Here is a 25550-nt window from a genome sequence, read left to right as displayed (position 1 = left end):
CCCCAATTTTTATAGTTTAGATAAATTAAAAATGTAAATAAGAGAGTATATTGTAGAAACTGTAAGTAGTTTGCAAAATCTACTGCATTCCCTATCTGGCCGTTGTGGGAAAGTCTGCTGACTTTCAAGCCATTAATCCTGTATTGCTTAGTGCCTCTGGTTCATTACAGTTGCATAATAGTGACAGTCCATCCATCTTTGACTTAGGAGGAACACTTGAATATACAGAAGCTTACTCTCAGCCATATGTAGTTACCATAGAGATTGATTAAGAAAGATGAGGAATTCCTTTCCTCTTACTTGCCACTGTCAAAAAACAATGATCTGGTTCTATAGCATTCATTACAGGTCTTTTAAATTTTATGATCATTATAAAGCAATAGAGGTCACCATATTTGTTTCAAAATACTGAGGTATGATTATTGAGGTTCAAAGGTTTTGTGTTTGACAAGAAAGGGACTGTTTTGAGGCTACTTAGGTGATCATATCATAGTCATTACTTTTAGGGATTTTTATTTATTCATTTATATTATGTGTATGGGTATTTTATCTGCATATATGCCTGTTCCTCATGTGTGTACCTGGTGATCTATGGCCATAAGAGGGTGTCAGATTTCCTATAACTAGAGTTGTAGGTTGTAAGCTGCTGTGTAGGTGATGGTAATTGAACCTGAGTCTTCTGAAAGAGCAGCCACTGAACCATCTCTTCAGTCCCAAGATACTTATTCTTTGGTATGTCATCATACTCCAGATTAATCTTGTCTAATCCCAGACCTGTTAGCTACTTTGTAATGGATCTTTTGAATGGAAAATGATATTTAGATGACAGAGCCTGGCTAGGGAAAATGTTCATTGTTAATGTGTTAGTTATTGCCACTGGGATGTTTCAGTGAAGAAAGCTAAGAAATGTACATTGTTCTAAAAATATAATTCATTATTGGTACTTAAAATTGAAGGTTAGAGTTCTGTTTAGTTTCACTGATATTACTGATTTCCTTACACAATATCAATAAAATTGCTAATTTGTTTTATTTCTCATCACATTTTCAGAAGAACAGTACTAATAGTAACTGCAATAATATTACTACAATTTATATTACTAAATAAAAAATAGTTACTAAAATAGCTTAAATCTTTGTAGGTTTTGTCTTTAAGGTATAGACTACTGTCTGGTTTGGTTACTTTGCTTTAAAATTTTCTTGGACTAGTTCTGTCTGATGTGACTATAATGATGTTTGGAGAGTTATTTTTGTTTTATCTGCTTTCAGTTTTTAGATATCTTTAATCTTGTTTTTTGCTTAGTAAAATGTTTATATGGATCAGTGTCAAACTGGTGATCAAAATCTTCCCTGTCTTTCACATATTTTTTTCTTATGTGTGAAAAAATATATATGTTTGTATATCCTACCTATTTAGGCGTCTAAATATATCCACTTTCTCTGATTTGCTTTTTTTAAACATTAATTTTAATAGAGGTCATTGTGGTAGAATATAGTTATTCTGCAGTCTTATTTATATTTACAGAGTGCCAGAGCTTCAGTGTGTTAGTGTATCCTAGTTGATTTAACATGTCATATCCTTTGATGACTATCAGAATGAATCTTCACGTTTATTCTGAATAGCTTCACAGTCAATGCTTTGTACCTGTTTACTACATTAGCCAGTGTACCTCTGGTATAGCTTCAAAGATACACAATTGAGTTAGAGGATGACTCATCTCTATGTCAGATGCAACCAGTGACTATGCCATTTTGTATTTTCATACCCATGTTTCTTTACAGTTAGCCCGTTCAGGCTGGGAGTTTTGCTAGTATGATAGGTGAGAAATTTCAATGTAGTTTTAATTTGCATTTTTCTTACTATGAAATTGAGCATAGTTTCAGATGATTGTGAGCCATTTATATTTCATTTGAGTAATGTATTCTAGGGCTATGTGTTATCCTTTTGATACTGTGAACATCTTTTGGGAGGTTTAGTGTTCTCTCTGTCTTTTCGTTTCTCCTAAGATTTTTTTTTTTTTGGTACATTTTGGACATGATATGAAGATATTTTTTAAAAAATCAACAAGTGAATGGAATTTGTCTGTGATTTAACATGGCGGTTTAATAATGCAGAATGGAGTTAACAAGCTGTAGAAGTCTGGTTTTTTCCATCAGTAAGTTCGTTACTGAATAAAAGAATTCTGGAGCCCAGTTTGCAGACCTTGTTAGAGACAGAATTTTTTTTTTTTTGAAACACCTTATTTTGGGTTAAGAACATGTACATACACATTATTTGTAGAAAATAGCTTAGGTAAGACTTGTTATTAATGTTTTTTACTTTGTTCTCTCTTTTAAGTTGTTAGATTACCTGTAGATTTCATAAACACTATTTGACAGTGAAAGCTTTCATCAAATTATTGATGTGGTGTTGTCTAGGATTAATATCTTTATTCAGATTTTTTTAGTTCAACTTGGTAACAGTTTGTGTACATATCACCATATAAAATTCATAACGCTTGTTTACCACAATGAAAGTTATTAATACTGAAAGAATATCAATTGTCTCATATTGACTCTCTAGAAGGTAGCCAATTTCTGAAGAATTATAGAAAAATAGTTTTAAAAAATGTGAATCCTCTATTTTCAAATTGCTACTCTTTCGAGATGTGCCACTGAGTGCTCTCACTTTCTGATTCTCTTGTTCACTAGTGTAGGTGTATTTACTAATGATGAATGTTTTAAAAGATGCTCATGTAAGACATTGAATCTTATCGTCATCTCTGTTTCAAATCTAAAGTAATTCTGAACAGCGTGAGTGGCACTGACTTACTCTTCATTGTAGGCCTGCGGTTCCTTGCTCTCCTCCTCTCCAGTGCCTTTTTTATTACAGTGTAAAAATTAGCTTGTGTACCTGTGTCTCACCATGCGTTGTTCAGCAGTGCTGCAGTGGTACAGTAATCTCAGTCTCACCATAGTATTCAGTACTCCCAGATTTCTCCCACTACACCTGCACCATTTTCATTCATCCTAATTTACTCTTATTTCCTCTCCTAACTGTGTTGGTTCTATAGATGGCCATTTGCTGATACCTTTTTTTTTTTTTTGGTTATTTTATTTATTTCCGTTTTAGATGTTATCGCCCTTCCCAGGTTCCCCTCTGCAAATCCCCACCCCAGGCCCCTCCGCCCTTCTTCTATAAGGGCACTCCTGCCTCACTGCCCTAGCATTCCCCTACTGCTGGAACATTGAGCCTTCACAGGACCAAAGGCCTCCCCTCCCATTGAAGCCCGATATGCAGCTAGAGCCATGGGTCCATCCTTGTGTATTCTTTGTTTGGTGGTTTAGTCCCTGGGAGCTCTGGTGGGTCTGTTTGGTTGATACTATTGTTCTTCCTATGGGGTTACAAACCCCATTAGCTCCTTTAGTCTTTCCCCTAACTCCTCCATTGGGGTCACTATGCTCAGTCTAACGGTTGGCAGCAAGTATCTGCATTTGTTTCAGTAAGGCTCTAGGAGAGCCTCTCAGGGGACGGCTATACCAGGCTCCTGTCAGCAAGCACTTCTTGGCATCAGTAGTAGTGTATGGGTTTGGTGTCTGCAGATGGGATGGATCCCCAGGTAGGGCAGTCTCTGGATGGCCTTTCCTTCAGTCTCTGCTCCACTCTTTGTCCCTGTATTTCCTTTAGACAGGAACAATTCAGGGTTAAAATTTTGGAGATGGGTAGGTGGCCCCATCCCTCAACCAGGGGCCTTCCTAACCTCTGGATATGGTCTCTACAGGTTCCCTCTCCTCTTCGTTGGGTATTTCAGCTAATGTCATCCCCAGTGGGTCCTGGGAGCCTCTTGCTTCCCGGGCATCGGGGACTTCTGGTAGCTACTCCAGTTCCTCATCCCCATTGTTACACACCTCTGTTTAACTTCCTGACCCTTTGTACATCTCCTCTATCTCTGCCTCCTTTTTCCTACTCCCCCTCCTTTCTTCTTCCTAAGTCCCTCCCACCCTCTACCTCTCGTGATTATTTTGTTTCCCCTTCTAAGTAGCACCCACACTTTGGTCTTCCTTCTTCTTAAGCTTCATATGGTCTGTGAGTTGTATCGTGGGTATTCCAAGCTTTTTTTCTAATATCCACTTATCAGTGAGTGTATATCATGAGTGTTCTTTTGTGACTGGGTTACCTCACTCAGGATGTTATTTTTTTAGTTCTATCCATTTGCCTAAGAATTACACAGAGTTATTGTTTTTAATAGCTGAATAGTACTCCATTGTGTAAATGTTCCACATTTTCTGTCCATTCCTCTGTTGAAACAACATCTAGGTTGTTTCCAGCTTCTGGCTATTATAAATAAGGCTGCTATGAACATAATGGAGCATGTGTCCTTGTTATATGTTGGAGCATCTTCTGGGTGTATGCCCAGGAGTGATATAGCTGGGTCCTCAGGTAGCTATGTCCAATTTTCTGAGGAACTGCCAGACTGATTTCCAGAGTGGTTGTACCAGCTTGCAATCCCACCAGCAGTAGAGAAGTGTTCCTCTTTTTCCACATCCTCGCCAGCATCTGCTGTCACCTGAGTTTTTTGTCTTAGCCATTCTGACTGGCGAGAGGTGGAATCTCAGGGTTGTTTTGATTTGTACTCAAAGGATAAATGAGCTGAGAAAGAAATTAGGGAAACAATACCCTTCATAATAGTCACAAATAATATAAAATATCTTGGTGTGACTCTGACCAAGCAAGAGAAAGATCTGCCTTACAAGAATGTGAAGTCTCTGAAGAAAGAAATTTAAGAAGACCTCAGAAGATGAGAAGATATCCCATGCTCATGGATTGGCAGGATTAACATAGTAAAAATATCCATCTTACCAAAAGCATCTACAAATTTAATGCAATCCTCATTAGAATTTCAATTCAATTCTTCACAGAGATAGAAAGAGCAATTCTCAAATTCATTTGGAATAACAAAAAACCCAGGATAGTGAAAACTATTCTTAACATAAAAGAACTTCTGGAGGAATCACCATCCCTGACCTCAAGCTGTACTACAGAGCAGTAGTGATTAAAAAACCACATGGTAATAGTACAGAGACAGGCAGGAAGATCAGTGGAATAGAATTGAAGACCTAGAATTAAACCCACACACCTATGATCACATGGTCTTTGACAAAGAAGCCAAAACCATTCAGTGGAAAAAAGATGGCATATTCAACAAATGATGCTGGCTCAAGTAGTGGTCAGCATGTAGAAGAATGAAAATTGATCCATTCTTATCTCCTTGTACAAAGCTCAAGTCCAAGTGGATAAAGGCCTTCACATAGAACCAGATACACTGAAACTAATAGAGGAGAAGGTGGGGAAGGACCTCGGATACTCGGGCACAGGAGAAAAGTTCCTGAACAGAACACCAATGGCCCAGGCTCATAAGATCAACTATAGACAAACAGGATCTCATAAAATTGCGATACCTTTAACCTTCTTAATTAACTTCCCTGTCATGTCACCATCTTGCTTGCCTTGAAGTTTTAAATGATTGCTTCCCTTTTCAAAATTACATTAATCATATTTGTGTTTTCTCAACTATGGCAGCTACTTTACATGGAGTCTCACTGTTACATGGGTGTCCATTTTCCTGTGGTAGTGCTCTCCCCATTCTTGCTCCTTATTCCATATATTTTACTGAAACCATTCTTGCTTCAGCCATCAGTGCATGATCGTGGTGTATAACCTCAGTGTGTATATAACAACTGGGCTCAAGGCAGTGCACCCTCGTTCAGATAGCTCCTTGGCTTCTGCTGTGCTCTGCCCCTTTGTCTTTTGAGTTTTACGGCATTTTGTTTTGTTTGAGACAGTCTTCTATATACCAGGATGGCCTCAAATTTGCTATGTAGCTAAGAATGACCTTGAATTTTTGATCCTTCTAGTACTTTGAAGTGCTGGATTTCAGGTACTCCTGACAATGGTTGTTTATATGGTGCTGGGGAATAGAACTCAGCCAGTGAACGCCAGACAGGTACTCTACCAGCTGAGTTACATCTCAAGCTCCTCTGTGTGACACATTGTTTTCTATAAAATTTTTGCTCCCAGCCTGTTTAGAGTTTTTGTTGCTGTGACAGATACCTAAGAAAAGCAGTGTTGAGCAGAGGGATTTATTTTGGCTCACAATTCTGGAAGTTTCAGTTCTTGATCATGGCTCTGTTTTGTAAACCTTTGTTGGGGCAGTTGTATCACTTACCCATGCACATGTAGTGATTATGATCTTGGTTCAGCTAGCTCAATTACTTTGGAACAATTTTTTATTCATTTTTGTAGTAAAAGGTTTTAAATCAGAAATGGTAATTCTTACCATTAGTGATGTAGCCTAAGGAAATTCTCATAAAGCTTAAAATAGTGCCTAATGCACAGTGAACACTCAGGAAACTTTAATGATTATTTTTATACCTTTACACCTTGTCCATAATTCCCATTCAGTCTCAGAAGTACAACAACCAAAATCCAGACTAGATCTTGAATTTCTTTATTTCTATTTTGTTTCTTCTACGTCTGCCTTCAGTTCCTTGCTCTACGTACTTATGATTAAGATGAATGTATTTTCCACTAGAAAAAAGGTTGTATGTGGTTAGAAGATACAAAGGATGATGCTTTTAAGGTGAGTTCAGCCTTTGGAAGAGTTAGCTGTGCAGAGACAGTAAGCTGTGACAGAAGCTGAAATTGCTAAAATGTTATTTAGTAAAATAGTAGAGAAAACTTGCCACTTTCTAAATATCTGTAAAATTGATAATATAAATATATTAAGTTGTGCACTTTGAATGTTACATCACTTTAACTTTCCAATTTTTTTTTTTTTTTAGATTTTTAATTAAAAACTGAGAGCTTAAGCCTGAGCTATAGGGCAACACAGAACAGAAAAGGATAAGGTGAAATATCACACTGGGAAGCGGTTTGGGATGTGCTTGGTGGTAGGGGATAACACTGGGGTGTAAGGAAACAGGAAGTCACTTGAGAGTAGAATCTCAGTTTGTAAAGAGATAATTTTCTTACAGTGAAGAAAATTACACAGACTGCTTTTATTTCTAGGTTTATACAGAGGCTTGCTCTGGATTTCTGCCCTTGAACTTTGTACTTCTTCCTGAAAAAGAGCAGGGGTTTTATTTCTGCTGCCGTTAAAATACCATGTGTTGATATCTTACTCTAGGTACCATAAAATTTACAGCTCGTATGAAGCATACAGTTGCATTTGTTGGTATTGTGGGGATGGTGCTTGTAACTGAAAGTAGTTCCCTGTGAATGTGTCCTTTCCTAGGATGGTATTCTTTCAAAAGGTGTGAAGTAGTCTATTAAAAAGTGAGGAAGAGTCTATCAAGAAGTGAGAACTATTCTATCAAGAAGTGAGAAATTTGTAGAGACTTGGAAATGAAAGAGATACCAGACAGGATCCATTAAGATTATTTCAGTGTGTTTTGTCCAGTGACTCTGCCCTTGTGAACTAATTGTATACAGACAATGTAGATGTCTTACGAGGACTGGCAAGATGTACGGGTCAGCTTTTACATAGTCAGCTGAGCTCTCTGCAGTGCCACAAGGAAAGCTGTTAAACGATAGAGCCTTTAAAAAGTATTTCTCTGCTCCCTGCAGATGGTCGCTGAACAGTAAATGATTTTTTTAAGTTGTGAAGCTGTTTTATATGTATTTTGATTTTTACCCCTTTATCTTCTCATCTTTTTCCTTCACAGTAACCAGGAGTAACAAACCGATGTACACTTTCCTACCTTTCTCAGTGGTTATGCACTCACATACTTATGAAGCTATAATTTATACTCATTGGCCTTACTCATTTTCTACAGAACTCTAGGCCGACTAAAAACATTGCTTAGCTTTGCCTGGATAACACTCTGAGGCAGGTGGGGACTGTTGAGCTTTATGAGTGGATCCAGACCGTCCTTCCACGGATTGTGATGGCTTTATTGGGATACAGTCTTACCAATTTTTCTGCTGAGTAGTTTGGACTGTTTAATTCTTTCTTGTATACAAGTCATTTTTCTCTACTTTGTATTCTTGCTTTTTTTTTCTATGCTTTGCAAAAGTGTAATTAATGTGTTTTTCAAATTCAATTATCTTTTTTTCCTGTTTCTATGAAGTTTCATCTTTTTATTTAAAAGGCTGTCTAAGGTACAAGGTTATACTTGTTTTTTCCTAAAATTTCTTCTATGATTTTTATTACATACTTTTTATATATGTTTGGAATGAATTTTTATAGATGTGTACAGTAATATGTTGTACTACCTGAGATCTTAGACTCAAGTTCTGTTCTTACCTGTTACTTAACATTTCTCTGCTGCTCTCTTCAATGAAATGGAGACGATACTAGGACCACTTCTCCCAAATGAGTGATGCAGATGTGGAAAATGTTTATAACAGTGCTTAGCACACAGAAACCTAAATGCTTGCTATTTATTACATGTTGCCAGACGGTATCTCATTTCCCCCACAGAACCAGTTGTCTTAGTGACATTTATTGAATAGTTCATCTTAAATTTTAACAACAAAGATATATTTATTTATACTTTAAATACGTGAATGTTTTGCTTGCATATACATATATATGGACCACATGTGTGCCTGGTGCTTAAGGAGGCCAGAAGTGGAGCACTGGATTCCCTGTAACTGAACTGTGTCTTTTGCAGAGCAATTAGGGGTCATCTCTCCAGTCTGAATTTCATTCTTTTCCCCAAAGTGTCTTTATTTATAGGCTTCAAAGTCTGTTGTGTGGCTTTTTCTTTAATCCTCTGCTTCTGAACTGTGGTTGCTTAACAGTTCTAAGAACTGACATGAAGGCCCTTTCCTTTCTTTTATAAAGTTATTTTGGCTTTTCTTGGCCCTCTTTTTTTCTTCTATACAATATTTTAGAAACTCATCCGAATTTAGAAAACATCTGTCACAAAGTCTTAGCGTGGAAGAGAGACATGCTACTAACTAGCTAGCTAGACTGGAGACTCTGATCTTATTCACACTTTAAACAGTGATCTTGGCTTTAGAAATTATCTGTTGTATAACATAGAGGTGAAACCTATCTACTGCATGAAGAGCATATTAGGAATGCGACTGAATAAAAAATACTGGGAAAATACAAATTCTTAGCTAGCAGATCACAATGAGGTGTATAGTCCAAGGCACTTCAGAGAACTCTCAGGAGTGTTTCAGACTTTTGGAAGACAGCAGTGACATGAAAATTCCTGGTTTCTTTGGGGACTTGGGTTATAATGTTGTTTTGCTGGAACAGACAGGTAAAAGAATGTTTTGCTATAGCAAAAACGTGAAAGGACACATGATGTTTAGAAAGAATATAAATATGACTCCACAGACAGTGGGAGCTTTGGTTCGCCTTGCTGCACCTCATAGTCTTTGGTGGCAATAGGCATGTTTTGGTTCACCTTATATTGTTGCAAAGCTTTGCTGGTGGTGACTTCATAGAGTGAAACTCACCAAAGAATTTCTGGTGACGTTTCTGTGGCTTCTTGCCACTTCTGCAGACTCAGGCTGGTTGGCAAGCCTCATGGTTTGTTTCTTCTGGATTGAATTGCTGTTGCTGATTCGTGTGTGGGGTCTGCTGAGTGGACTGGACTGCAGTTGCCGATTCATGTTTGGTGTTTGGTGGTGGACTGGACTGAGAACAGTGAAGATCAGAATCGCCCCAAAGAACTATTTCTAAACAGGTCCACTTCCCCCATATCCTAATAACCTTTCTTTCCACTACCTCTGGTGGGTGGTGGGTAGAGGGCTTGTGAAACATATACGCTACCAGGCAGTATTTGCCGAAAACTGTGAACCTTGAGTTCAAAGTAGTTTTTGACACTTAACTGTGCTACCTTCATGTGATTGCTGTGGTATCTTTGTGATACTAGCACTTGGGAAGCTGAGGCAGGAGCATCAAAAGTACAGGGCCACCCTCCCCTACTTAGCAAGTTCAGGATTCTTGCAAGGCCTGGGCTACTTGAGACTTTATCTCAAAAAGGTCTGTGTGTGTGTGTGTGTGTGTGTGTGTGTGTGTGTGTGTGTAGTGCAAGTTTAGATGTGTTTTTTTTTAACAAGATAAAAAAGCAAGACAATGTTAAAACATAAACCACTTAAATCATTGCAGTCATCTTTTGATTTTGTTTGTCACTCTCCTGTAGTCCAGACTGGACTCAGTGGAGGGGACCTTAAACTTCTGAGCTTTTTCACCTCTCCCTGCTGAGATTATGACTAGTTTATTTTGATATATATATATATATATATGTATGTATGTATGTATTTTTTTTTTTTTTTGGTTTGGTTTTTCGAGACAGGGTTTCTCTGTATAGCCCTGGCTGTCCTGGAACTCACTCTGTAGACCAGGCTGGCCTCGAACTCAGAAATCCGCCTGCCTCTGCCTCCCAAGTGCTGGGATTAAAGGTGTACGCCACCACTGCCCGGCTATTTTGATATTTTTTAATGGTAGAAGTTTTGTATTAATGCTTTTAAAAAATTGTTTGTGCATTATATATGTAATATGCTTTAAATAGTTAAACTTGCATGTTTTCACTGCTAATAAAATGCTCTCTTTTGAGTTCCTGGGTTAGATTTAGGTTGTGTAGTGTAGGTGCAATACACAGAAAGACAGAAGTAAGTAGAACGCAGCTTAGCTACCATTTTGTACCTTCCATATGTCTAGAAAGTTAACGCAGTGAACATTTTAATAGGAATAGGTAAAATAGCTTTTGGTTACTTTTTGAAAATTGCCAAGTTCCTTTCCAGAGGTTTTAATACTCGCAACATACATTTCGTAAGCCTCGTCATGTGGAATCGAGATTGGAACATTTTTTCTAATACTAAATATTGGTTTGGAATTTATCTAGGTTTCTAAGTGTTGGACAACTTTTTAAACAGTTGAAAAGTTTCTATTTATTGTTTTTCCTTCTATCATTCTGTTTCACATTTATTTAGAACCAACCACTCATTTTTTATAATACAGGATTAGTGTATTGAAAGTCACAATTTAAATAATTTATAAATAACAGTCTTAATGTGATTGAGATAGACTTTGTTGAAGGTGAAGCCTGATTACAGCTTGACTTCTTTACATACCAATTGGACAATAGATTTTCTTTCTCTCCTTCATCCCTCCCTTCCTTCCTTTCCTTCCCTCCTTCCCTCTTCCCCTCCCTCCCTCCCTCCCTCCCTCCCTCCCTCCCTCCCTCCCTCCTTCCTTCCCTACCTCCCTTTTTTCTTTCCTTCTTTCCATCTTTCTTAAATAAAGGGTGAAGCTTTATCTGGCTAAGATGCAAAGTTTATAGCAAAAGTTTTATTTATAATTTCTTTCTTCATATGTTCACAGTGCCAGCCAAAGACTTAGAAAGATTGAACTGAGTTCTGTGCTCTTTACATCACTAGGAGTTCTCCTTTGACCCCTGTGGGCAGAGCATGTACATGGTGCACATACATTCAGCAAAACATTCATACACATAAAATAAATCTAAAAAGTATTTTAAGAATTTAATATTCTTAAGAAAACTTACCCAAGAATAACATTAATTTTGTGTAGTTTAAAATATTTCTTATTTTTAAAAATTTTGTTTGTTCACATGCACAAGAAAAAGTGCATATCTCTGCATGGACTTGTGGAGAACAGAGGTCAATGTTGGGTGTCTTCCTCAATCATTGTCTGCCTTAGTTTTAAAGACAGGTGTTCTCATGGAGCCTAGAGCTTCCTGTTTTGGCTAGACTGGTTGGCCAGCACGGTTCTGGGAAGCACTGGGCATGCTTTGCACTGCCAGCTTTTATGTAGATGGTAGGCTGCTAAACTTAGATCCTTATACTTGTGCAGCAAGTAAGCGCTTTACTCTCTGAGATGTCTTCTTGGGCTAGAAGATACTTCTTTTCTTATAAAAAAAAATTATACAAGTCAGATAGAAGGGAATATTTGGAAATGTGATTATTATCACCAGTGGTTGCTTGTAAGTTAAGAGGATGAATACCCTACTAGGAAAATGTGCAAAATAGATACCGTGTTTATTAAAAGTGCAAGTAACTAATGTAAAGTATATTTTATTTACAGTGAATCATATCAGTTTTCTACCTCGTTTTTGTTCTTTGAAAAACTTGACTTTGATTACAAGAACTTTAACTCCATTGGGGAGTTTTAAATTAGACTTTTATTAGCTACTCATATTATCTAATAGGGCTTATCACAAGTTTCTTTTAGTAAGATATTCTAAATGAGTCATTTGGTTTTTTAGCAGTAAACTTTATTTAGACATCAATGGTGTATCATTTAGCAGTAATCTGAAATTAATCTTTGAATATGTTGTACATTTTTATAGAAATAACAGAAGACACTTTTACTTAGCTTGTCCTCTTTTGTTATTTTTGTAGGAGCCAGTGTTCGAGCATTCACTCCGTTTTACTTTCTGGTGGAGCCAGTAGACACACTCTCAGTTAGAGGCTCTTCTGTTATATTAAACTGCTCGGCATATTCCGAGCCTTCTCCAACTATCGAATGGAAGAAAGATGGAACTTTCTTAAACTTAATATCAGATGATCGCCGCCAGCTTCTCCCAGATGGATCCTTATTCATCAGCAGCGTGGTGCATTCCAAACACAATAAGCCCGATGAAGGTTTCTACCAATGTGTAGCCACTGTTGATAATCTTGGAACTATTGTCAGCCGAACAGCCAAGCTCACAGTAGCAGGTAAGTCCTGTTAAGTGATTTACTTGGATTTTTCTATTTTTATAAGATCTAAATCTAAATCAAACCAGTGTGCCATACTTTTCACGTAATTGATAATAAGTCATTTAGGATGCCAGTTGTATATATGTTCTTGCTTATGAGACTAGACTCATTTGCTTAGGGGGTTTGCAGAACAAACTGGTCTATTATTATTATTATTATTATTATTATTATTTTGCCTGTCTGAAGGTTCAAAGTTGCTATCAGTTTTTTCTTTTTAACTTGGAAATAGAGGTAGTTCTGTTGGAAAATTAATGTCTTTAAAACCTACTCATAATAACCAGTATGGCTTAGTAGAACTTTAGTAAAGCCAGAAGGCTGGTTCCTGGTGCTAGGGTTTAGTGGACAGCAAAGAGAAAAGAGATAAGATAAGAGGCTGTAGAAGAGATTGTTAGAGCATAAATGATAAGTAGAAGCCTGGCGGGAATGGTATTATAGAGGAAGTCAGTACGTTAAACTTCAACTAGGAAATAGACAGTATTTATTTAGAAAAATACAGCGCTCTTAACATTATCATTATACAAGGCAGACTAAAAGCAGGAAGTTGTAACAAGAGGAATACTAAGTCCTTTTCAAAGGACCTCTGTTAAATGATGGCGAATGTAAGAGAAATTAAGGATCTACAGAAATAAGATGTGCTTACCAAAGATGTATTCTCTGGAAGGGTTTCTTGCATGTCAGATGAAGTCATCCTGTGGAGGGCCATGCTGTTTTACTCACCTTGGTCTGCTGCACGTGTGTGGGCATGGGCCTGATGGTGATAGCCATCTCCTACTTCTTCCCACTGTGGGATGATAGGCTTTTACCGCATGCTCAGTCACTTAGAGCTGCAGTTCTCAAGCCTTTCACAGCGTTTGCCTAAGACCATCAGAAAACATGGATATTTACATTACAGTTCATAACAGGAACAAAATTACAGTTATAAAATAGCAACAAAAATAATTTGCTGATTGGGTGTCACCATAGCATGAAAACTGAATTAACGGTTCTTAGCATTAGGAAGCTTGAGACCCACTGACTTAGAGGGTGATACCACCCTTTCGTTTCTGAGTCTAATACTCAGAATTTAATTTGGGTATGACTTAATACTACAGTAGTCATCCACAATCACAGGAAAATAAAAAGGGGGGGGGGGGACACAGGCTAATGCCACGAATTTTCTCTTCTCGCCCTCCCCCATACTCTCTACAGTATGTATAAATGAATTGGTGTACTGACCTCCTCTGTAATGTCATTTAGGCAGACTTCTGCTTTTCATTTATGCTCTAACATTTCTTCTCTGGTCTCTTACTCACAACCCTTTTTCTCTGCTGTGCACTAAACCCCACCACCAAAACCCTTGTATCCTGCCTCCTGATTTTTCTGTATTGGTTCAGTTTCTCTTTCCTGAGATGACCCTTGACTTTCCTTGCCACAGTCTGCCCGTGCTGGTCTGCCACCTCATTGTGCTATCTTTACTCCAGTCTCACCCTGGGATGAGAGCACTTCCATCATTCTGTAACATTGTTAATACCTAAGTTTCTTACCTTAGAGATCTTGATTTCTCTTAGGAGCTTGTATCCAGCTCTCTAGTTTCATTTCTTATATTCTATAGCTACCCCGCCCCAACCCCTCCATACCCCACCTTTTAACCGTTTTTAGCACTAGCTGTACCAAGTGTTGAGTTTTTGTTCAAACATTCTCTATTTTTCAGCCCTTTCTCTTGTTTTCTCCACTGACAGTTAAAGGCTGACCTTTTGCTTATATGTGTGTAATTTTAAAAGATACCAGTTTTACATTTCCTTAAAATGTTAGCCAGAATTACTGTAGGACCCACCAGTTTTCAAGAGAATTGAGAACATTCGTCCACACAATATACATGACTACTATTCATAGCAGCACTATTTATAATAAGTAAAAGGTGAAAATAACCTAAATATCTACCAGATGATGACTAGATCATCAAAATATGAAATATCCATGTAGTAGAATATTCTTCATCAATAAAAAAGGAATGAAGTCATAATGCAGTATGTCTACATGGGTCAACTGTGACTATACACTTGTTTAAATTCATATATACAAAGTGCCCAGAATAGGGAAATGTGTAGAGGGGTAATAGATTGGTGAGTGGGTTTCCTAGGGCTAAGTACCTGGCAGCAAATGGGACATGAATGCAGCAGTAGAAGGCATACAATGAGTAGTTTCTTTAAGAGATGCTAAAGGGTGAGCTTATAGAGATGGTTACATAGCACCGCTCATAATGAGTCGTGTACTTCAAGTGGGAAACTTCATGGTGTACAAGTTATTTATTAAAAAGTGTTTTCAAAAATCATTTTTAAAAGATACTACCAAATTAGTCATTTTAAAAGACTACAGATATATTTGGTTATAAACAGAACTAGTTTTTGTTTTGGCCAGAAAACAGGGAAGTTTTCAAGAAATATTAAAGAAGTAGTTTGTAGATTTAAATAAGAGAGTGCTTTTTCTCTGGGCTGTCTTTACTTCTGCACAAATGACACTTGTTTTGTCTGGAGAGTAGTGTGGCTGTGTGTGTTTGGTGCTCAAAGGCTATGGAATGGCGTGGTCTTAGTACAGACGTCCTCGATCCGTTCATGCCAGCTTCCTGTCTTACTCCCACTCTTTCTCTCTCACTTCTGCAGAGGCAGCAGGAGCACAGGAAGCTAGGCAGCCTTTGCCTTGATATGCCACTTACTAGTTCTTACATCTGTTTTCCCTGTTCAGAACTCTTTGAAATTTCTTGTCTGACAAATCCCCATATGTTGTTATGGGCTTATGCTTTTGAAAATTAGTCATTTTCACAAGACAAGGGAGTTTTTTTTTTTTTTATTAAAAACCTAGAAGACAATTCTTCCTGTGATTTTAAGTTCCCTCCACCTAGCTTTATTAGATTCTATGTTTATCTTTATTAGTTACCTTTTCCCTGATTTTTGTTTGTTTCTTCTTTGCCAAATAGATATTTGAACTATTTTATATTTAGTGGTTTTCTTTGAAATTTTCCTAAATATAAAAACAAGGAAAATACATAGTAGGACTAGAAAGCTTAGGTGTTATTATTTGGACTAATTTACCATCATAAAATCAGCCTAGAATAATTGTTCATAATCTATTTCTTAGTATTTACAGGAACATTTTGTTGTATTCTGAGCACATTAGAACTACTTGTAAAGTAGTTATTAATAGATGTTGTTTATATGCCAGGCAGTGTGCTATATGAATTACTCAGGTTAACTTCTTTAGTCTGTTTTCATTTAACTGATGAAGAAACTGAAGCTTAGAAGCAGTAACTTACCACCTTTATATAACCATAAAAGATGGAGTTCATTTAAACTCAAGATTGGGATTCCAGTGGTGAACAAATGCTCTTAGCCATTATGTTCTGTGGCATCAACAGAATATTCAGAACTTCAGCAATTTCAAACTTAGAGGGTAGTTACGAAGAGAGAACCAAGAACTCTCATGTGCTTTTACAAGTCTTACATGTCTTCCTGATTTCCTGGTTAACATTTTTCAACATTTACTTTGTCATTCCCTATCTTAAGTTTGGTTTCTATTGCTGTGGCAAAACATGGACCAAAAGCTGTTTGGGGAGGAAAGGGTTATTTCAGCTTATACCTCTCTGTTCATATTCTATCAGGTAGGTAGTCAGGGTAGGCAACTCAAGCAAGGTAGGAATTTGGAGGCACAAACTGAAGCACAGGTCATGAAGAGTGCTGCTTACTGGCTTGCTGCCCATGGCTTGTTTGTCCTGCTTTCTTATAGCACCCAAGATCACCTGTCCAGGGGTAGCACCACCCACTGTGAGATGGGCCTTGCCACGTCAATCATCAAGACAGCACCAATGGGGCAGTTTTATGGAGGAATTTTCTCAACTGTGGTTCCCTCTTCTTTGATAACTGTACTTTGTGTCAAGTTGAGATAAAACTATCTAGCATATTACCCAAATACACATTTTCCCCTGAACCACTAAGAGTAGAAAGTGGCAGACATGTTACTGTTATATCTGCCTAACTGTGTAAGTGTGAATTTTCTGAGAACAAGGACATTCTCCTAAATAACCATAGACTTTCATCAAAATTAAAAAATTGATGTAATACTGTTATTTAATATAGATTTCACAGATCCCAGGGGCCGGGGGGAGGTAGAAACCAACTCTCTGGTCTAAGATCACATGTGTCATTTTATAATTATATTCTTATTCTCCTTTGATATCTAATAGGATCTCAAGCTTTTCTTGTCTAATTTTGAATTTGATTTCCTCCTATGAAGAGATTGAGATTTTTTATTTTGGGGAGGAATACCATGGGAGTAATACAGTGTTCTCAGTGTGGCACACTGAAGTATGTAATGTTTTATTGCTAATGGTATTTGCTTTATTACTTAAGATGATCTGTGTCATATTTCTCCACTTCAAAAGAAGGTGTGTTTTCGTAATTAATGATTACTGTTTGGGGGGAAGAATGTTTTGGTATTTTATAAATACACTATTTCTCATCAATTTTCACTAATAGTTGTACCATCCATTGTAAGACTGTTGCCTGAATCAGTTGTTAAGACAGTAGTTGCTGAATGCCTATTGTTGTTTCAAATTATGTTGTCTCTATTGAGTAGATCTATTCCTTCTACTTATTCCACGTGCTTGTTGCTATTAACATGAGTCAACAGATTCTTGTCTATGGTTTAATAATGTGTTAGTGTCATTAGTCTATAGACTTTTCAGTTTTGATTTTTGTTCTAAACAGTTCTTTCCCTATATTTTAAGGTTAAAACTTGATCTAATGGCATAAAGGGGGAAACTGTCTTATCTTGTTCTTCCCTTATTTCACTCTTAGAGTCAGCCTCTAATCCAGGAACTCTGGTTCCTTGCAGTGAAAATGATACTTAGAAATCAAGATAAAGTCACCATTTGGACTCACTGTTAAAGAAGTGACATTGATTCAGGGTTAGGGAGTAAGTGTGTGTGTGTGTGTGTGTGTGTGTGTGTGTGTGTACTTGAATATTAATGCATGTTCTTTAGTTATATACAAAATGCGTATTTACCCACATCTTTACAGTTATATAGTTCTATATCTGTAGTTAGACAATCTTTAAGTCTACACTGAGTACTTTCATCATGGAATATACTATAGCATTTACTCTATTCTTATCTTTTTCCACACTGTACCTTGCTTTTTCAGCTGTGAGGAATCTGATGTAGGTTATCCTTAATGTGGTTATTTATTAGCTATTTGCTTTGTATCTGTGTATCTAGTCAAATTTTTGATCCATGAACCTTCTTGGCTCTGATTACGCCATATGTTGTGGCCACATGAGCTGTCTTGGTGCTAGCCTATATGACTATATTTTAAAGTAATATTTAATGACTTTTTATTTTTTCTTATTTGTCTAGGTCTCCCAAGATTTACCAGCCAACCAGAACCTTCTTCAGTCTTTGTTGGAAACAGTGCAATTCTGAATTGTGAAGTTAATGCAGATTTGGTCCCATTTGTTAGGTGGGAACAGAATAGACAGCCCCTTCTTCTGGATGACAGGATTGTCAAACTTCCAAGTGGGACACTGGTTATCAGCAATGCGACTGAAGGAGATGGGGGACTCTACCGCTGCGTTGTTGACAGTGGTGGGCCACCAAAGTTTAGTGATGAAGCTGAATTGAAAGTTCTTCAAGGTATTGTCAGGACTGGTGGTTTTGTATTTAACAGATAAAACTGTTCTACTATAGTTTTTTTAATAAACACAAATAAAATGTGAGACATATACTGTTAATATAGTATGTTCAGTCTTTTTTAAGGTGATAAAAAGAATGGGGGAAAGCCATAAAAATCCACTGTTTAAAGCCAGGTGTAGTGGTGCATATCTTTAATTTTAGCACTTAGGAGGACAGGCAGATCTTTGTGAGTTCAAGGCCAGCCTGGTCTACATAGTGAGTTTCAGGACAGCCAAAGCTTCATAGTGAGAACCTGTCTTTAAAAAAGAAGAAGAAGAAGAAATGGCCCATTGTTTAGTTAATATATTATTAAAATTTTATCAGAGGCATGGTGGCACACACCTTTAATCCCAGAACTCCGGAGGCAGAAGCAGGCCAATCTCTGAGTTCTAGGCCAGCCACAATTATGCAGAGGGGCCCTATCTTTAAAAAACAAAAATTAACCAAATAAAATAAAAATGAAAATTTATCAGAATAGCTGTGCATGATGGCATAGACCTATAACCTCAGCACTTGAGAGGCTGAGGCAAGATGACCTTTAATTGATCCTCCTGCCTACCCTAAGAGCTGGGACTATAGGTCGTGTCCCCACCATGCCTAGCAGTCCTCTAGTCTCTTATCTTCCCCACAATACCATACCTTTTTATAGTTAGTTTTTTTGTTTTGTTTCGTTTTGTTTGTCTTATTTAAAAGAATCTTGCCCAAGGTAGTTCATGTAAGGGACAGGTAGAACAGTAACCATAGTCAGTAACTTAACTGTGTAACCGGTGACACCCCAAGGCACTCCTGTTCCAGTGTAAGCCTAGGTCTCCCGGCCTTTTTTTGCCGTCTCACTCTTTCTCGTAATCAGCTTTGTGCACCCTTTTTCCAGTTATGTAGCTTCTCCTTGCTCCTAGCCTCTCACTTGAATCTCATTGTCAACACAGCCAACTGCTGCTGTATGACCTGCTGAGTGCTTAATTCTTTATGTATGTCTCATTTCAAATTCAAACTATAAATATAATTTGGCTGTCTCTGACTTGTTTAGGATTCCTGTTCAGATAAATATATGACTAGTTTGTAGACTTACTTATAACATGTAAACTGGCTGGTAGTGTCAGACCACTGTCACGAGCTGTCTGTCACTTGTGAGGATGTTGCTGATGGACCTTGAACTGATTTTCTTTTAAATGTAGCTTCTTTTGTTGTTGTTACCATCCCTGCCCATGTAATTCTTATCCTACAGTATTCTCAGTAACCAGTTTTCGACATAGATGATCTTTGCTCCGTCTTAGTTAGGTTTCCTAGTACAATGATAAAGAACTTGGGAAAGAAGTGTGTCTTAAAATTCACAGGTCACATTCTATCACTAAGGGAAGTCAGGGTAGGAACCAATGTACAGCCACAGAGGAACACTGCGTACTGACACACTCACACATGACTTGCTCAACCTGCTTTCTCTTACAACTCAGGACCACTTGCCCAGGGTGGCATTTCCCACAGTGAGTTGGGCCCTCCATCAATCACTAATCAGGAAAGTGCCCCACGGGCTTGCCTACAAGCTAACATGATGGAGATATTTTCTCAGTTGAGGTTTTCTCTTCCCAGATGACCATAGCTTGTGTCAGATTGACATACAATCTAGCCAGCAGTCACACTTCCTGATGGTTTCTTTATGTCATCCACAGTTAAAGTTTTTGGCCTTTAATCTTAATACCTCCCCCTCCTTTACCTTTCTTTTTCCTCCTCCTCTTCACCCCTCTCTCAGTTGTGACAAGTGTATGCTTTTATAACAGTTCCAGAGCTTTTAGAACTTTTAGAGCTTTCCTATTTGATATGTCCCCTGCATAGAATCTTGTATGTGTGGCTCACCCTCTTCCTTCAGTGCTCAAGTATCACTTTATGAGTGAATTGTCCCTTAGATATTCTGTTTCAGACAACACCTGTTATTTTTCACCTCCAATGCTTTTTCCTTTCTCCTCTAGGAAATATGTATCAACATAGTTGTTGTATACAATATGTAATTTGCCTTTCTTCCATTATTAGCATATATGCTCAGTGAGAGCGATGGATTTTTTTTTTTTGGCACATAGAAACCAGTAAATATTTGTTATAAATTTTCTGAATTAACTCTGTTAAATTTGATTAAGTATATTTACATTTATAGATATAAATTTATAAGCAAGGTAATTTTAATTTATTACTCCTAAGTAATTGCAAATGTAATTAAAGAAGCTGTGGCTACATAACAGTGTCCTCCAGCTGACTCGCTGGAGTCAGCTGGTCATTTTTCCCCTCCACCCCTGAGATAGTGTTCAAGCAGCTCCTCAGAATCCAATCCAAGAAAACAAGGTTAGTGGTTTTAAGTAATGGAGCCACGACTTAGTACTTGAAATAAGAACAAAATTCTGGACATTGGCTTATTTAAGTAGGAAGAGAGCTTTTCTTGACAGGCATTTGCAGCACAGCCACCTTCTGCACTCCTACAGAGTTTTTGAGAGGTCATGTTGGTTGAAAGAGAGCGGTCTTATTTCAGTCACAAGCCTGTTTCAGTGTTGGCTGCACAGGTGGGTACAGGTATCAGCCTTAGAACTAAGCTAACAACTCAGCTGTTGGTTGGCTGACTTTTAAAGGCAGGGCTTGTCACTGATTGGCTTCTAGAAGTATATTCACTGACATGAATTGTTACTCATCTTGTTAGGTAGTGTGTACTTGTTACCGTGGCTACAAAACTATCATTAATTGGCTAGATCGGTTTAAAGACCATTTTGGTGATTGTAACCATGACTATAGAGAACACCTCACCTGACATTGGGGACAGGAATTAAGTCTCTACCTGAGAATGATCTTCTCAGATTCCATTAAGTAAAACACTTAACTTTTTGATATCAGTAGGAGTGTGGCCATGTCATATGTCTGCAAGAGGACAACTATAAAACGTGCACATACATGCTTATGAATATAATGGTATCTAGATAGTTGCTACATTACAAAATCGAAGAATTATAGATTAGTTTTTTAGTTTTTGATTGTTTTTTTTTTTTTTCCTAAGACAAATCTCACTCTGCAGCCCTAGCTGACCTGGAACTCCCTATGTAGACCAGGCTGACTTAACTCACAGAGATCCTTGCCTCCGCTTCCTGAGACTAATGGCATGCACTTCTGTGACAGGCTTGATAGACTAGAGAAGAAAACTCAGAAAGACTTTCAGACATAATAGGCACAAGAAAAGAAAGGAGAGGGAGTCATTGGGAGGGACACGCAGCTATTGAGTTTGTTGAACCTCTGCTGTTTGTACCCTCACACGGCGTTCTATAGATTCATGTTCTGCGTTACTCATTTGACCAGAAAGCACCATGTACGCAGGAACTATCACCTAAATATCTCTAAGACTCCCTAAATAACCTACACTGTACTTCACACGTAGAAAGTACGTGAGGAATGTTTGCTGTTCAAACGGAATTTTCTTGGGTTAGTTTTGCTTATTTTGCCACATAAAGCTACACAGCCTGAGTAGGAATCAGCTGTTCTTCTCAGCTACAGCTGTAAGGTGCTTTCGCTTCTACTTAATTATTGTCTCACTTGAACTCTCTTTAGATCCTGAGGAAATTGTAGATTTGGTATTTGTGATGCGACCATCTTCTGTGATCAAAGTCACTGGTCAGAGTGCAGTGTTGCCATGTGTTGCCTCAGGACTTCCTGCTCCAGTCATTAGATGGATGAAAAACGAAGAAGTGCTTGACACAGAAAGGTAAATACTGCCTGCTTAAGAGCTCTTCGCAGCCTTAGCTGACTTAGTCTAATGCTGTTTGGAGTATCAGTACATTAAAAAATGACTGCTTTGTTTAAGCACTGGGGTTTTCATATATCATCTTTGAAATGTGTTTTTATGCTGTATCTAACTATGATGTTTAAAGAAAAGGCATGCTTTCCAGACAGTAGGGGGCTTGATGTTGTTGCTGCTGCTGTTGTTAAGCCTCACTCTACTTGGTTATGGGGCCTCATTTCCCTAGAGTGTTGCATGAGCTGCCAGATCTGACCAGGCTGAGTCATTCTCAGTCTTACATGCACTGTGTAGTTTCTTCCTTTGCTTAGTGTAAGTAAATGCCTTCCTTCTTCCCAAGTGCTGGCATTACAGGCAGTTATCACACCTGGCTTTGTTTTGCTTTCTGAAGTCCTGACAAGCCATAGGCTATGTTCCCAAGTTATATAACTTCTACAAGAGCCTTCTCTGTTTCTACTCATCTTCTTCTGCATCCCTTGTCTCCTCAGTGGTATTTTCTCAAGAAAACTGGAGTGATAGCAATGGTTCAATCATTAGGTATGCTTTGTTTTCAAAACATAGATGTTTCAAGCATTGTAAATTTACTGGCATCCCTGGCTTCTACCCAGAGTGCCCTTTCAAGTTTTGATGACCCCAAAATATGTCTAGATATCGTCAAATGTCCACTGAGGAACAGAACTATCCCTGGTTGAGAATGACTCTTTCAGAGCAGTGTATAAATGCAATGCATGCTTCAGATCTAAACTGGTTTTCTGATAGCCATGCTAAAGCAATATTTATATATGCAGCACTATTACAGTAATACTTTATATGAGGTACCACTTAGAATGACTACAGTCCATCATGCCACAGCATTATGAGGGTATAAAAAAGATACAGAATGATTTTTATTTAATGAATAGAAGTGAGGATTTTTGTGATCTCTGCCCATCTAGTTACTCAAGACTAACAAATAGTTATTGAATGATATTTGAGGTACATTCCTAGGTCTTCAAACCAAATAGGAAAGAGAGTGTTTGCTTTTAGAGTGGAAGGATGAGGCAGTAGTAGACACATAACATGTCAGGTTACAGTAAGTACTCCGAAGAAACTCACGATACAGTATTCCAGGGATTAGAGAGAGGCAGAATGGGGCTAATATTGTATATGGAGTATTAGACAATTGTTTTCATAGGAAAGTAGTTCTCAGGGTGGAGTCTAAGTGACCAATGTAAGCAAATCATGGTAGGAAAGTTACATGTTTCCCCAGTTTTATTTGAAGATTTTTTTGACAGCAAGTGGTTTTTAATCCAACATGAATATGTTATGGTGAATAATATTTTTATGAATTCTACGGCTAAACCAGGAGACTTTGAAGAACAAGTAGATGCTTTTTTTCTTGCCTCTAGTTCTCTAGGCACGCAAATACTTAAGATTATGTTGAGGAGAGTCTGAGAAATGCTGCCTATGTCACTGTTGCAGAGAACTTCAGGACTCAAGATTGCAGTGTCAGCACTCTCCATCCCGGCCCCTCTGTCTGGGGAGGCCAGGTGTTGCAGCAGTGTGTTTTGGCTGAATTACTGAGTGTAATATGAGAAAACAGAAATAGGTAATAGAACACAGACGTCATTCAGGTTAGACGTAGGTGACTATTCATAGTGTCTTTGGTTTTGCCAGCACCTGAGATGGATTATGCCTAATATATTATTTAGATTTCAGATTTGAGATTTCAAAATTAAAGGGGGAAAAATGACTAGAAATCTCAATAATGCTGGGCTTTCCAGAAAAACAAAGTGTCTTAAGCATTAGGCATGTTTATTATATCTTTGAAAACAAGCACACAAAAATACAAGTGGTTTTTTTTTTAAGAATTTCTAAGAATTGATAACATTTATTTAAATTTGTTCATCTGTGTTCAGATAAAGCAAATAGAATGAGGGATGTGGAAATGGTTCTGTTCTTTAGAGGATCCGAAAATATGAGTGCCAGTGCTCCAGGTGAGCAGCGGCAAAGTATGCTTCAGTGATGGAGTAGTGCCATCTCATAGAGGAGTACAGCTCTGAGTCCAGGGACAAAGGGCTTGGTTACCACACTATGGGTGATGGCAGTGTAATGCCTGGCTCATACTTCCAGGATCACCAAGTATAGCAGTGTATTCTTCAGAGTTTCACTTTTCAAGACTTCATTTCTAGTTGACACCAGCCTGAAAATAATGATGAAATAAATAAAAAACTTAAAGTGGCTGCTTTAATTGCAGACCTATAGAATTATATTCCTTGCTTTGTGTCAGATAACTTTGTCTATTGATCTAGTTCATAATTCTCCAGATTAACTAAACTTTTTAACTTTAGAAAAATTTGAGAATATTGATTTGCAATTTTTTCTGTGTTGTAGGATTGTTTTGGTTTTTTATGTAAATAGGCTCATATCACTGTAGATTTTTGAAAGTATTCATCATCCTTATTGTAAGTGGAGCGATGGATGTTTGCTGATTTGTGCTCAGTACCACACCCAGGAGCTGCTCAATGGCATCTGTCCTACCCTTTTCCTTCCTGTCTTTTTTTTTTTTTACACACCCATCCCATCCTACCCCCTATTTCCTAGCCAGGTCACCATAGGAAACTTTCAGTTGGTGGCACTACCTCATGACTTGTCACCTCGTGACTTGCTGTTTGAGTTGACATTTTGCCCTCTATATTTTTCTTCCTATTAGTAATTCTGGCATGGCATAGCTGTGGTGAAGTTGGTCTTAGATGGGTTGCAGACTTTAAACTACATAATTTCCGTTAAGCTGACCAGAACAGGGAGACAGGAATACACTGGAGGAAGTTGAATTGGTCATAAAAGTAATAACTCTTTGGGAATAGCTAGAAGTGCCAGAGATTGTGAAAATTGTATACTGTGGCATTTATGCATATAAAATATGAGCAAAACAAGCTGAAATTAAATTCTGATGAGTTTTTGTTAATCTTAGTCTGTTTATAGCTGTCACTGTAACAATGTTTGTCTATTAGTATGTGAAAAGCCTCATTGGATTATTTCCCTCATGCTGAAATGTATCATTTTGTTTGTGTGTTTAATCCAGCTCTGAAAGGTTGGTCTTGCTAGCAGGAGGTAGTTTGGAGATTGGTGACGTCACTGAGGATGATGCTGGGACTTACTTGTGTATAGCTGATAATGGAAATAAGACGGTCGAGGCTCAGGCGGAGCTTACTGTGCAAGGTATGTAATATCTATCGTGTACTCTCCAGGTCTGCCGACTGTTTAATGGTGACATCATAACAGCTGAAACGCAGACCTCTAGACCATATCACTGCATTTCACAAATACAGCAATAGAAATTTTTTCTTTTCATATATGTGTATGTAGTATGTATATATGCATGTC

General features: G+C 37.8%; 1 protein-coding gene across 1 annotated transcript in view; it reads left to right on the top strand.

Annotated features, from left to right (window-relative positions):
• Window positions 1-9121: 9121 nt before the first annotated feature.
• The window catches only part of Neo1 (neogenin 1), a 108394-nt gene continuing 91965 nt past the window's right edge, over window positions 9122-25550 (top strand). The window contains exons 1-5 of the mRNA XM_028774445.1: window positions 9122-9254; window positions 12361-12678; window positions 18107-18382; window positions 21998-22151; window positions 25249-25385. Of these exons, the coding sequence (XP_028630278.1) occupies window positions 9122-9254; window positions 12361-12678; window positions 18107-18382; window positions 21998-22151; window positions 25249-25385 (1018 nt within the window). The remainder of the gene's footprint in view (window positions 9255-12360; window positions 12679-18106; window positions 18383-21997; window positions 22152-25248; window positions 25386-25550) is intronic.

This window comes from Grammomys surdaster, unplaced genomic scaffold, assembly GCF_004785775.1.
Source record: "Grammomys surdaster isolate TR1022 unplaced genomic scaffold, NIH_TR_1.0 241, whole genome shotgun sequence".
Classification (NCBI taxonomy): domain Eukaryota; kingdom Metazoa; phylum Chordata; class Mammalia; order Rodentia; family Muridae; genus Grammomys; species Grammomys surdaster.
This window is presented reverse-complemented; position numbering and strand designations above follow the sequence as displayed.